This window comes from Typopeltis vanoorti, chromosome 10, assembly GCF_054136105.1.
Source record: "Typopeltis vanoorti isolate ZY-2024b chromosome 10, IOZ_Tvanoo_1.0, whole genome shotgun sequence".
NCBI lineage: Eukaryota > Metazoa > Arthropoda > Arachnida > Uropygi > Thelyphonidae > Typopeltis > Typopeltis vanoorti.
This window is the reverse complement of record NC_143558.1, coordinates 67,030,210-67,044,893: the sequence shown is the minus strand read 5'-3', so window position 1 is coordinate 67,044,893 and position 14,684 is coordinate 67,030,210. Positions and strand designations below refer to the sequence as shown.

Sequence of the window (14,684 nt, the reverse complement as noted above, 5' to 3'; positions counted from 1 at the left end):
GTAGGTTTTAATATTTTTTGGATTTTTTTTGGGGGGTGGGGGTAGCCATTGGCTGAGAAAATGTTGAGGATGTGATTTAGTTCAGTGTTTATGGCCATGTCGTTAGAACAGATTAGTTTGGCCCTGTTGTATAGTGTTTTCACCACTCCATATTGTTGTGAGGGGGGGGGGGGTTGTTGGTGAATGTATCTGCCTGTATGGGTGGGTTTTCTATAAACTGAGAAAACCAAGGTTCCATCAGGCTGGCGGGTGACTAGTGTGTCTAGGAAAGGGAGGCTGTTGTTTTCCCTTTTTTCCAGGGTGAACTCGATTCTGGAGTGTTGGTTGTTTAAGTGTTTAAGGAAGGAGAGGAGTTTTAGAGCCATGTGGCCAAATAGCAAACACATCATCAATGTAGTGAAGCCATATGGTTGGTTTTTGTGGGGCAGAGGGTAAGGCTTTTTCTTCAAAGGTCTCCATAAAGAAATTGGCCAAGGGTGGGGAGAGTGGTGAACCCATGGCTGTCCCCCTCTATTTGTTTGTAGAATTTTCCCTGCCAAACGAAATAGCCTGAGTTCATTGTGAACTGAAATAGGGCTGAGATATCGGGAAAAAATTTAGCTTGGATTAACTCTAAAGTTTCCTTGAGTGGGACATTTGTGAATAAGGAGGAGACGTCAAAGCTGACCATTATGTCAGTATGTTGGAGTGTAAGGTTTTCTATGCTGGCTTTGAAGTGGGCTGAGTTTTTTATGTGTGATGGTGTGTTGCCAGTATAGTGTGTGAGCTCTTTGCCCAAATGTTTAGCTAATTTGTATGTGGGGGAATCAATGCCATCCACTATGAGACATAATGGCCCATTTTCTTTATGTATTTTTGGGAGTCCGTAAATACGGAGAGGTATAGAGTTAAATGGCTTTAATCTGTTGGTAACTTCTACAGGCTAAGAAGTGACTTTCCTAAGGAGCCTGTGAAGTTTTCTGATTTGTGAGTTGGTGGGATTGTATTTGATAGGGAGGTAAGTTCCCCTCGATGAGTCTTGAGAGACTTTGTGTTTCTTAGGAAGGACCTCCCACGATGTCTTTTGACTCCATGGAGGCTTGAATAATAATAATAATAATAATGATGGAGAAGTTGGCATCAGTGTCAAAAGATGCTGCAATTTGTTTAGTGTCATAAATTTAAAAGCAAATCTTTTTGAAAATATTCCTTTATCTTGCATTCTAGAATCTGTATCTTTATTATCAACAATTTCTAAAAGAGTATTGAGCACTGTTTTTAATTGATCTTTAATAGCATTGAAGACATCTATTTTGTCTTTGTGATTTGTTGCTAACATATGACCACCTGAATGTAAAAGAATTAGCAAATGCAATAGTATCAACTTGATTTTCCCATTGAATATTCAACCGTATTTATGTTTGGTAAATGTGTTTTCAATACAACTCAATGTTTCATTGAAGCTGAAAAGTAGTTGTATAGTTGGGTGATATAAAGAAAAAAATTCACTGGTGTCAAAAGAGATTTTTGGTGTATCATCTGACTTGAAGTAATATGTAGAACAAATTAATGTGGAATGCTCCTAAACTTTTTTATGAACCTTATGTTGCGGTCTATTCTCTCTCTCTCTCTCTCTCTCTCTCACAAACACACACTTGTAGCATTATCATATCCCTATATTGTGAAGAGTTGGAAGACGTGTGTAAAGATTAAATAACAGAATAATTTATGTTGGGGAAAAAAAGTTTATATTATGAGTAGAGTTATTGGCCATGTTTTTGCAACCATACTCAATGCAACATGGATAAATTAGAATAGTAGTTGAAATTCAAATGCATGATTTTTATGTTAAAATTACACCGTACAGAACTGCAAACTTCTGAGAAAGCTTTTGGGCATTTTTATGGTTTTCTACAAATGTACAGTACTTATTCATTTTGTTTTAGGGAAAAAAAATCAGTCAAGTGCATCTTTGTGAATAATGTACTGTTTCAAAAGTAAATTAAACATGCAGTTTAGTCCTACATGATTTTTAAAAATTAATTTTAAATTGCAAATTTACTTACATCTGTCTTGTGCTGTAGTGGTCTTTTTTTGAAAGTGATTCTTTTATTGTATTTTATCTTGTGTTCCATTTGTTATCATACTTGAAGATGCCGATGATAGTTAGGCAAAAAATTTATAGCTAATAAATTTATTTCATGTAAGTTTAATTTTCCGTCTTTAATTTTTTCAAACATGGCAGCTTGCATATCTATATTGAAGACATCTATTTTGTCTTTGTGATATGTTGCTAACATATGACCACCTGAATGTAAAAGGATAGCAAATACAGTAGTTTTTTTTTTTTTAGGTGATTCTCACCCATTATAGGCTGTAAACCTAGAATACATTAGTTAAACTAAGGTGAAATAACCTAGGAATCGTGTTCTAGAGATAAAATGATCAAATTTAATTCCTTTTCAAGTGATTTCATGCCATCAGTAAGCATGATGGTAGGTTCATCCTGGAGGATAAGAGTCATTTATTACCTGAAGGTATTCACAAACATATCACACTCAGATTTGAACCCATAGCCTGTAAGATGGAGAGCAGAGACACTATTTGGTTAGCAAGGTCAGCAGTTATAATTAATACTTTTAATGAGGACTTAAAATGCAATGCTGTGAATCAAGTTTGTGCTTCATTTTTATTGGCATATCTCCCATTAAGAGTGCATTGTGTTGTATCAGATGAGAGAAGTGATATAATGCTCATTTATTTTAATTGGTTATTATTTAATGATTAATTTGCCATTTTTCAGCCACTTAATTGGATATTCAAATTTATGAAGAATAGTAATTATGGATGGAAAAACATTTTAAATGATAATTTATTATTATTTCAGGTTGCAAAAGCAACAGCAGCATTAGTAGTTCTTTAAGAGGCAGTTCACAAACAGAAAACGAAATGAAAACAAGTCTTTCCCTGACTTCATTACAAACACTAGGTCAACTAGGAACACCTCGTCATGAAAGAGAGGTGAAGTCAGAAGAAAGAAGTATTGCGCGTGCCTCTGTAACTCCTACTCGTAAGTGTAGTCCTGCAATAGATCGAGAGAGAATGATTCGCCGTAGTCCAACTAATAAAGATGAATGTTGGGATGCATTGTGGATTCACTACAACTACTTAATGAATGAAGAGCTGATTGCAACTTGCAAGGTTTGTGATTAATGGTGTATGAAATTTGAGTGTTTTTGGAGATGATACTATGTTCATTATTATTATTAAGAGAGAACTTCAGGGAGTCAGACTCATCGAGGAAGGCCACATACTACACATACCAGCTATCATACTTATTCTTGAATTCATTCACACTGCTGCTTGCACTCAGCATCCAAAAGCAATCCATTCCAATTATGCACCACCTATGAGAGAAAAATCGAGCCCTCACCCTCTTCATAGTGGCATTCATTCTGTTTACTACAACAGTTTAATGTTGAGTAAAAGAAAATCTGTTCTTAGTAATTGTTTTTCTCCTCAAAAAATATTAAGCAAGTTATAAATCAAATTTCAGACATTTCTTTCACTGATATGCTTGTGATTATTTGTGTAATAATATTTATTTCAGGTTAGGGAACCAGCTAAGGCGTTACTTAATATTGTCAGTTGATATTTTTGATGTGACATTAAAACTAAAATTTTAACCATATTTTTAATACTTATCAGTAATCATTTTCTTGTAGTTATGCAGAAACTACATAGCGTATTCTGTAGCAACAGTTGTGCAAATTTCCAGTTCTGCGAAACAAACTAGACGGCATCATTTTTATGATTTCTGTTTTTTGATTTCATTTCAAATAGGTTTTGCTAGAAATCACTGGCTGAATAACCTAATAATCTTGCTCAAGTGTAATGTTTATCTTGAATAATAATAATATGGATCTGAAAACTACAAATAATTTGCAATAGATCCACATTATCATTCAAATTCCACATTCTGTGCAAATTCTTTAGACAAACTTAACTTTGATAATAACTAATTTTATTTCATTAAACATTCACAGATGATTTATTATTATTATTATTATTGCACCTTCCATGGAGTCGGCAGACTCATCGTGGGAGGTTCATTCAACTGACAACATTTATCATACCAAATCTTAAAATCTTTAACATCATTTGCATTAACAAAACATTCTGGTAATAATGCGTTCCATTCACTGGCAATTCTCCATATAAAAAACCTACTCCCCATACTCCCTCTTCACTACACTCTTACATAACTTCCAAGGATGACCTCTGGTTCTTCCCCTCTCACCTTCTACTCTTTTTACAATCCCTTATGGATTAATCTGATAAAATCCTCTCACTAATTTAAATGTACTTATCATACACCTCTTTTCCTCCTATCCACTAAACTCTGCAATCCACATTTCTTAGCCAGCATTCCAATGTCCTGATATTATCTTAGTCAATCATCTCTGGATTCTCTTTAGTGTTTCCACATCACACTGAAAACCAGTGCTTTATACAGTAGCACAACCACTTCCTTATCCCTATATGTTAGAGTACTGCTTATCATAGCAGCAATACGATGTGCAGCCTTTGCAACACTAGCAATATGCCCTCTAAACTTCAGTCTGCTGTCCACCATCACCTCCAAAATTCTAATCTCATCCACTTCCTGCATTATGGAACCATCGATATAGTACACAGCCTTCTATTTCTGTACTCCAAAATGCAACACCTTGTGCTTATTAATATTAAAACTACAACCCCAGTCCAAGTCCACAGTCTATTCAAATCTTCCTGAAGGGAATTAACATCAGCAAACAACTGAAGATCCCCCCCCCACATACACACTCAGTCCACATGATATATCATTTACAAAAAATCAAAAAACAGGACCCAAGAACAGAACTCTGGGATATGCCACTGGTTACCATCCTTTTTTGAAACATTGTTCCATTATACACAACCTACTGGTATCTTTCAGGAAGTCAATCTCCAATCTATCTAACCAATATACTATCTATTCCCATCCTCTGCAGCTTGTACACAAACTTATGTGATAATCTGTCAAATGCTTTCGGAAAGTCCAAGAATGTGATTCTCCCTTATCTAACACACTCATTACCCTATCATAAAATGCAAGTAAATTCCTATCCACCAACCTCTGTAATCCACATTGTCTCAAACGCTCTTCATAACCATCACTCCAGAGTCCTGATATCACTTTGGTTATTCGCTTTGGACACTCTCTGGTGTTTCCACATCACAATGAAAACTGTGACCAAATCTGAGCACAATAGTCCATATGCAGTCTGATCGGTGCCTTACATAGATGCACTACCATCTCCTTATCCCCACATGTCATTTTTATCATAGCAGCAATATAATGTGCAGTCTTTGCGGCACATATGATGTGCCCTTGGAACTACTGTCCACTATCACACCAAGTTCCCAAATCTCATCCACTTCCTTAAATACAGTTCCACCAGTACAGTACAGTACATAACCTTATATCTTTCTATCTCAAAGTGTAACACCTTGCATTTATTAACATTAAAACTGTAATCCCTCTCCTTTGTTGTTCGAGCTAAAAGTCTATTCAAATCTTCATGTAGACAATTAACATCAGCACTACTCCTGATAATTCAACTTGACTTTGCATCATTGCAAATATTTGAAGATCCTCAGTCAATCCACATGAAATATCATTAACAAACAAGTTAAACAGCAGAGACCCAAGAACAGAACTCTGATCTGATCTGATCTGATCATGCCAGTGTTAGCCTTCCTTATCTGAGACATGGCTCCATCATACACAACTTGCTGGTATCATTCAGAGAGCCAATCTCTGATCCATATAACCAATATACTATCTATTCCTATTCTCATCAGCTTATACACCAACTTATCATGTGGTTTATACAATATAATATAATTTTTTTTATTTATAACATTGTGATAATAACATTGATAGCAATGATCCCTTCTGTATTATGATAGTGTCTATGCACAGATTATGGTGTTTTTTTTTCTTGTGGTTTTAAGCACATACAAATTTTTTCCCATTCCAACTCTAGATATTGCTGACCAAAACAAATTTCAATCCCCAGTAACTTTGTTTATGATTTTTGCTTTAATTACTGACATAGGAAATTATTACTCTTGTTCTTTCCACTTGAGAGACCTAAGTATCAAGGTTGGTGTGGCATTAACTTTCATTTACTTAAAAAAAAAAAAAAAAAAAAAAAAAAATGCTAGCCTGCGTTCAGTGTTTTTGAGGGGATAACCAGAGCACTCAGAAAAATAACCAGTATCAGGAGTTGGGCTATTTACTGGTAAATGCTGTTATGGCAACAATCAAAACATGCAATCATCTTGAATAGGATAGCTGGCACTTCCTTACGTTTACATAATGTTACAATTGAATTCTCTCATTAGTTTGTTTTTATTATTTTTTGTATGTATATCAGGTCATCCCAGAAATAATGTTGTTTTTAGCATTAAGTTTTGAAAGGACATAAAAGATAAATCAATTGCTAATTTAATCAAAATATATTCTCTATTTGAATCAATAATGCTCTTCGAATGCTGTGATGCCATTTCTATAGAATTCAGGAGGTTTGGAGGCAAGGAAATTGCATAGGCTCAATTTTAGTGCCTATAATGTATTGTATTATTTTCATTAATGAAATGTTGCAAACTTCAAAGTAAGTGGTAATCTGAAGGTGCAAAATCAGGAGAATGCAGAGGATGTGGAAGCTTTTCCCAGCAGAGTTCCTTAATCTTGGTATAGGTGATTCTTGCATGAGGCATGTGCTATCATGGTGAAAAACAACAACCTTTTGATTGACCAGAGAGCACTTCTCTTCCTTGAGGTTTTCATTCATTTGATTGAGTTGCTCACAGTATACTTGAGTTTTGTGATTGTTTGGTTTTGTGACAAGAGGTGAAAGCATATAATACTAGCCATACCCACCAAACGCTTAACAAAACCATCTGAGGGTGAAGGTCTTGTTTTGGCTGAGGTTAGCCTGTTCCCCTGGATGAATGCACCACCTTCCCCACTTAACACTCTTGTAAAGTATCCACTTTTCATTACCAGTGACTACACATGACAAAAATGGAGATTGAACCTCTCGAGAATGAAGAGAACATCAACATCTGCACTGCTCTTCATTCTTGATATTCGTCAGTTCGTGAGGAACCCATTTGCTGAGCTTAGACACTATTTCAAGTTCTTGCAAATGGCGATGGATGGTTGATGACGATGAATTAAGATCTTTTTCTAAATCTCCAACAGTTGCATTGGCATTTCTTGCAATAGTGACTTCCAACATCTCATTATTGAGAGAGAGAGAGGAAGGGAGGGGGGGAAGTCTTTCAAGCTAAAGTCCCCTTGTCAAAATTTTTGGAACCATTGCTGGCACTTTCACATATTCAAAACATTATTGCCATACACTTCTTGTACATTTTTTACAGTGTTAGCAGCACTGTTGCCTTTTTTTGAACTCATAAAGCATGATGTGCCTAATGTGCTCTTCAGTGACCTCCATAGTAATAAAGCGTTATTTACACAATAACTTATGTATAATGTTCTTGCAAGGTTGAATTCCTTAGAATGAGGCTGCCTCATTTTAATGGTACTTATAAAGCTTTAAAAATTCATGTCTGAACAAGTACAGTATAAAAATCAACATTATTTTTGGAATACCACAGAAACAATATGATCGTATTCAACAGTGCTAATTCCAAGTGTTTCTCATCAAATGTCTTACCAAATTACTGTTTTTTATAAATGTCCATATGTACTGTGCATTATAATAAATATGATTCCAGATTTATCAGTAATAATAATAATATCCATAACATGTCCTTTACTAGTTGATTACTAATTAACTGTTACCTAATTAATGTTCAAAACACAGCAAACTATAACAATAATTTGCCTGCTATTCAACACAAGGATATGCTGGGTTAACAAGGAACCACATTCTTTTCAAATGAAATGGTATTAAAGGAATGCTTATTATTAGAACATTTTGTCTCTTGCTATCATGAGTCAAAATGATTGTTTCAGTTAAGTTTTGCTATAAGTTGTATGAATCATAGCCTTGTTCCATTGCACAGTCTTGGTGCATTTACACTAGTGGTCAAAATTGTGGAAACCTTTTGGAAAAAGTGTATTTCTGAGGTTTGATGGCTCATAACACCACTTTTTTTTGGAGTAATACCATAAAATTATATATCAATGGAAAGATAATTTAATCAAGAATGTAATGCAATACTTTTTATGAAGGATTTTTTATTAGAACAGCAGTTATAAAGAAGAAAAGTGAAACACGTAGAAAAAATGAGATATACAAAAATTCTCACAATGTGAGTTCATACTTAGTTGGGTAACCTTTAGCGTTAATTATGGCTTACAACGCCTTCCCATGGAGTGAACCAAGTTTTTTAGTTCTGCAGCTGTTATAATGTGAAACCAAGATTAAATTATTGCTTCTATTAATTGGGTTTTATTGCTGGGTTACTTCTGACTAACAAGTTTCTTTAGTAGGCTCCATAGATTTTCGATTGGGTTATGGTCTGGGCTATTACCAGGCCATTCCAGCAGTGGAATATGATTATCTTGAAACCACTTTTTGCACATAGCAGCAACATGACATGGAGCTGAAACCTGTTGAAATATAAATGCTTCATTATCTTGGAAAACATCACGTGTGGAAGGCTTCAGTTTGGGTTCAAGTATTTCATTTATGTATTTTTGGGCATTTATATTCCCATTAATCCTGCAAATTCTGCCCACACCTTTTGATGTCATACAACCCCAGATCATAACACTAAGTGGGTATTTCACAGTAGGTGTAATGCAATCAGGATGCAAATCTTCTCCAATTCTTCTCCTTACGTATTTTATGCCATCACTACTAAACAGCGAGATTTTGGCCTCATCACTCAAATTACACTGTCCTATTGTTCCACTGTCCAGTTAACATGGGTTTTAGCCCAGTTTAATCTTTTCAACCTTTGTTTGAGAGATTAAAATAGCTTTTTTTTCGTGGAATTCTAGCATTTAGACCAAATTCCTGCAGTCTGCGCCGAACAGTCCTTGCACTCAACTTCACATTGTATTGCATTGTATACACCCAGATGATTTTCTTCTGTCACGTAGGCACAGTCTCTCAATTCTTCCATCATCACTTGCTGTTGTGCACCTTTTCCTGCCTTTACCAGTCTGGTTTTGTAGTGACTCAATCTCCTTATACCTCTTCAAAAATTTAGAAATGCCACCTTCGGTTAAGTTTTGACCAATTTTTCTTCGAATTTCTTCATAACTGTAGCCTTGTTCACTTAATAATACTATTTTACATCACTTTCTGGGTGACCAGTCAACTCTTTGCACCATTTCTTTAATTTTATTATGTTTTACAAGCTCAATAAATGAAAGAACACAAAAAAACCCCAACCAACTTGATAGCAATCACATAACACACTGACAAATGTCCTCCTCTCAGCTCCAATACATGACATCAATAGCTGAATCCTACTGTGACCTTATTGGCTCATTGCCAAAACAAGATGACACCTGATTGGCTCTCTAAACACTCATGCACATTGGCTACATTCAAATGAAGGAAAGCTACTTCATATCAACCTAAGCAAGTTGTGCTTCTTTTTTCTGGTTATTTGGCTATAACGTTTCATAGAATACAGATAATTGAACAAACTTTGTTGCATTACATTCTTGATTAAATTATCTTTCCATTGATATATAAATTTATGGTATTACATCAACAAAAAGTGGTGTGAACCATCAAACCTCAAAAATACACTTTTTCCAAAAGGTTTCCACAATTTTGGCCACTAGTGTAGATTTATTAAATAATTGAAGCTAATGGGATAATTTATAATAAAAACTAATGGTATTAAAGTAACATTATTAAACTAACATTAAAAATAAAACTAATTTTTTTGACATTGTGAGACATATTTTGTGTGATTAATTTGGATCTTTTGCAGTACTATAGTACATTTGACTCTCAGTAGCAGACACTGCTGTAAAAAAAAAAAAAAAAAAAAAAAAAAAAAAAAAAAAAAACCCTTGCTCACTATAACAAACTCTTGAAAAGTCCAAACCGCAGCTTCATAGGTGCAATATTCTGCTAAAAAACGCATTGTGGCAAACAGTCCATTATAACAAACTGTTCCTTGTAGTCCTATGAGTTCATTGGTGAGAATCAACTGTAATATTGGGCATTACATATGTGCATTTTTGTACTGTTCATTATATTTTTATATATTGAGAGTTTCTTTTGATTGTAAATATAAACTCCAGGTGATCATAATGATCACTTATGATGTAGGGACATAAAATGAATTACTTTCACATTTGTATATCATTTGCACATCATTACACTTTTTATATCCTCCATTGGATATAAAATCTATGATTTTATATCCAGTGATCAAAAATCTGTTATTTTATATCCATGATCAGATATCTGTAATTTTGCTCAGAGAAAATTATGTTGTAATTTGTCTGAATACATTATCTAAATACATTTTACAGAAATTTATACACTTCACCAGACAGGTATTTTGATTTGAGTAAGCAATTTTAACAAATGTTTGTGAGATTCATAACAGAGCATCTATCTCATAGTAACTATTAATATTTAACACAGAACATTTGATACTGGTGTAATAATACTTCTTCTTTACTTTATTAATTATATTCGTTATTAATTATATTCTTGGTTTTTTTATATATCTAATCATTTATTATTAAAACCTTCGAACTGAGCCTTTATGTTCTTTCCCTTAATAGTCGTAACACAAGTTTGTAGTCATTGCTTGAGCTAGTTCAATCATTTTTAATCCTCTCTGGCTATAATTTGACCCCCCCCTCTCAAGGTCGTAAGTATGCTATTTTTCACTTGTATAGTCTAGATTTAGGAAGTGCTTCGGACTGGAAACAATTCCCTTGTCTATCTTGATGACTTTCTCTTGCACTGATCTTTAAAAATTTGTTTTTCGACTGCGCCATTAAAGATCACTTAGAGGAATTTTATGTCTTTCCCATACATGCAAGAGAAGCATCCAGCTCAACACAGAAGTATTTCTAAAATTTAATTCTAATTCAAGCAACGCTTAATATCAGTCAATCGTGGCTATTCTATCTTCAGGACACACAGGTTCTATGTTTTATGAGACAGCGCATTGGTAAGGCAGAATCAGGAAAGTTATTAATAAACAAAACTGTTTATTCATTCTAAGTCTAGGTAATTACAAAGATTAAATCTACACATATCAAAATATCTGTCTCTGATTTAACTCAGCTAAACAACAATGGAGACAAAGAAAAGCATGTGTCTGGTTCTTACCGCTCGATTAGATTAGCATTTCTCGCTTAAGCCTTTTGATTAAAAAACAATATATAATACATGCTCATAACAAACAGACATGTGGATAGACATATATATACTTTAACGTAACTTAACTCAGGCTAAAAACAGAATTGGGCATAACTAAACTTTATAATCAATTTCCCTTTCATCACATAACATTACCAAATTTCTCTGAACTCTGTAAACAATTAGTTCACAATTAATTAGAAGTGTGGCTTTCCGACTTCATGAATGTTCTTTACGCTAACTGACTATGGGATCGGCATTCTTAGCCTTAATTTTCACAATCTAGGAAAGTTCTACAAAATTCTTACTTGCAACCATGTCAGCTAGTTCAGTACACTAGATCCTAGAGATCACTGAACACATTCCTCTTCCTTCAAGTGAAAACCACATTCAGGCACTAGTTCTCTGCAACGATGATACAGAATACTCAGAGATTGTCGAGAAACTTCATGGTGGGACTTCTGGAATAGACCGTCACTGCCATTATGAACCTCCTATCATTGTAGGCCTTCTGCTGGCAGGACGTGACTCCCCTGTCCTTGGAACGGCTGGACACAGGAACCTCTTCGAAACGAGACCACAAGCGAGAGCCAGGAACAGAGTGTTTTGGCCTCTTGATTTCTCCCTTTTATCCTATTCTCTCTACCTTGGAACTTCCTCAGATTAAACCGTCCGGATATTCTTGGAGGGGGTTTTCTCCGCCACTCCACTATCGCTGAGTTTTGGCAGAGAAAACCCCCTACCCAGTTGACCTTCACGATTGTTGGTAGCCTCAGGTCAAGATGTGTAATCCTGTCTGAGCTATTTCTTTGTTTGTACAATTTCAGTGGTTCTTAAATATTCTAACAACTTACTCTAATATTTTAACAGATTTAATACAGCAAAAAAAAATTGAGGTAAATGTTAATTCAATTACAAGTATTTTGTATAATTTGTTATTTCCAAGTAAAATCAGTATAGAAAAATTTTGTACTAATTTTTTTTCATACAAGATTTTACACTGGCACACCTGTAGACATTTGAAGACATGTTTTCTCTTCAGCTTTATATATATACTTGAATTATCAGATACTGTAGAGCACATTTTATGCATGACTACTAATTGTGCCTTGGTCCTTTTTGTTGTATGCTTCAATGTATTGCCTGGCATCAATAGTTTTCATGTTTCTGAAAATATTACTGCTTAGCTACAGCTAAAGAAAACTGCTGCATTATTCTCCCACTCCTTTCATACATACGTGCATATGCACTTGTAATCCCTAATTTACAAAAAAATTCCTGTGTATTGGGGGGGGGGGTAAAATGTTGATTCATACATTTGGGCTAATTTAGCACCTTTTTTTTTTTTTTTATCGGATTTTTATAAATCTACTATATGAAGGCATATCCAGCATGTACATTTTCTCACTCCTAGAACTGACTTTTTCCAGTTGGACAAAGTCTATTACTGCTAATAATAGACTTGTCAAAGCTAATATGTGCTTTTGTTTCAAAATGGGAGGGGAGTGGAATTTTGAAAATAAATAAATAATTCCTGTACAAACCAAAATTCATTTTAAAATCTATTAAAACTTCCCATTTATTTAACTGAATCCAGGTTTCATTTTGAAGTGTTTCATTTTACCAATATGTACAAGAATTTGAAAAACATCACTAGCATTAACATGATTACCAGCCATAGGAACAGGTTTAGGCTTCTGTGGTATGTGGACATGATGAAATTGTAATATCAGTATTAAACTACATAGAACAACTTGATAGTAAAAAATGAATATTCAGACATTCAACTAGTTTCATGAAAAAACTGTTTCACAACATCAGGAGATATAGATAATAAAATAAGAAATTATGAGATTAACAACAGGTAATGATAAGAAAAAGGTTGTGAAAGACTTATGTGTAGTTCTTTTTTAAAATGCAGGAGAAGTGATATGGATTTTGCCCCTTTCAGAAACTTTTTTTTGTTTTGCAAAGCAGGTAAACTGGGCTAAGTTATATTAGCCATAATTATAAAACTTCCTTTTTATAATTCAGTAAAAGGTTTTAGTTGCATTATAACTCAAATGAGAATTTAGTATATGATATCTGGATGATATCGATATTTTCATTACAGTATCTGATATATATATTTTAATGGCAATTTTTAAATAATTTCCAAAAAGATTTATTTTAATTTTTGAAAAGATTAGATTATATAATTAAAGTATGCAAATGTTTAAAGTATTATTATCCTCTCCATCTAAATAATTGAATTACTATTTATTTTTATTTTATTTTATTTTTTGAGAAAATATAATTAACGAAGCATTTCTAGCAGTTTTTTTTTCCCTTCATTATTATTAGGAGGCTAGTGGTGAATTATCTTGGGATGATGAAGAAATTTCTCCTACGTACAACTGGTCATTTACAGAATTCATTCAACAATTTAATTTATTGCATGATTGGCTTCATAGGTTGCAGTCTAGAGCAGCAGAAGCTGAGACTGCAATGATTAAAGATGATATCACTAAGGTAGGTGATTATGAAATATCTGTTTTAAAAATAATCTTTGTATTAATATTATTGTCTGAGATCTTCAGGGAGACCTTCATCAGAAAGGCTGTAGATCACAGACACCAGCTGTCATACCTTCTCTTAAACTCATTCACAATGGATGCACTCACTACTTCAATAGGAAAACCGTTTCATTCATTAATGGTTCAGTGACAGAAAAACCTAGCTCTCCCTATTTCTTAACTGCAGAGAAACTTAACTTCCATGGATACCCATTATCCTCTCCCCTCCATATAATGAAAAATTTCATCAGTTGATAACCTATAACACCCATTCATAAGTTTATAGACCTCTATCATATTACTCCTGTTTTCTCTGTTTACCACTATAGTTTTCACTCCCAATCTTTTATCGTAATTTACATTTTATAATCCTGATATCATCTTTGTTCACTTTTTTGCACTATTTCCACAGCCTTTCTTTATGAAACAGATTTGGTCTCATGAAACCAGGAGATCAAATCTGTGCGTAGCAGTCTAAGTGCAGTCATATCAAGGCCTAATAAAGAGGCAAAATGACTTCTTTATGCTTATGTTTGTTTCAACATTCCAATTATCCTCTGAGTTTTATTTGCAATTTTTGCAATGCGACCTTTGAACTTCAGTTTCCTATCAACCATAACTTCAAGCTCCCCTAGCCTCGTCAATTTCTTGTAACATAATCCCACCAATATAATATGTTGTTGAAAATTTCATCATGACAAAGTACATTGCATAACTTTACACTTACTGACATTAAATTAAC

At 34.1% G+C, this 14,684-nt stretch overlaps 1 protein-coding gene across 3 annotated transcripts in view; it reads left to right on the top strand.

The window, feature by feature from the left end:
- LOC150102479 (uncharacterized) overlaps positions 1–14,684 on the top strand; it is a 547,971-nt gene that overhangs the window by 186,077 nt on the left and 347,210 nt on the right. For all 3 annotated transcript variants that reach the window (XM_090399126.1, XM_090399124.1, XM_090399125.1), the window contains 2 exons: positions 2,867–3,180; positions 13,731–13,898. In XM_090399126.1, the coding sequence (XP_090255252.1) occupies positions 2,867–3,180; positions 13,731–13,898 (482 nt within the window). The remainder of the gene's footprint in view (positions 1–2,866; positions 3,181–13,730; positions 13,899–14,684) is intronic.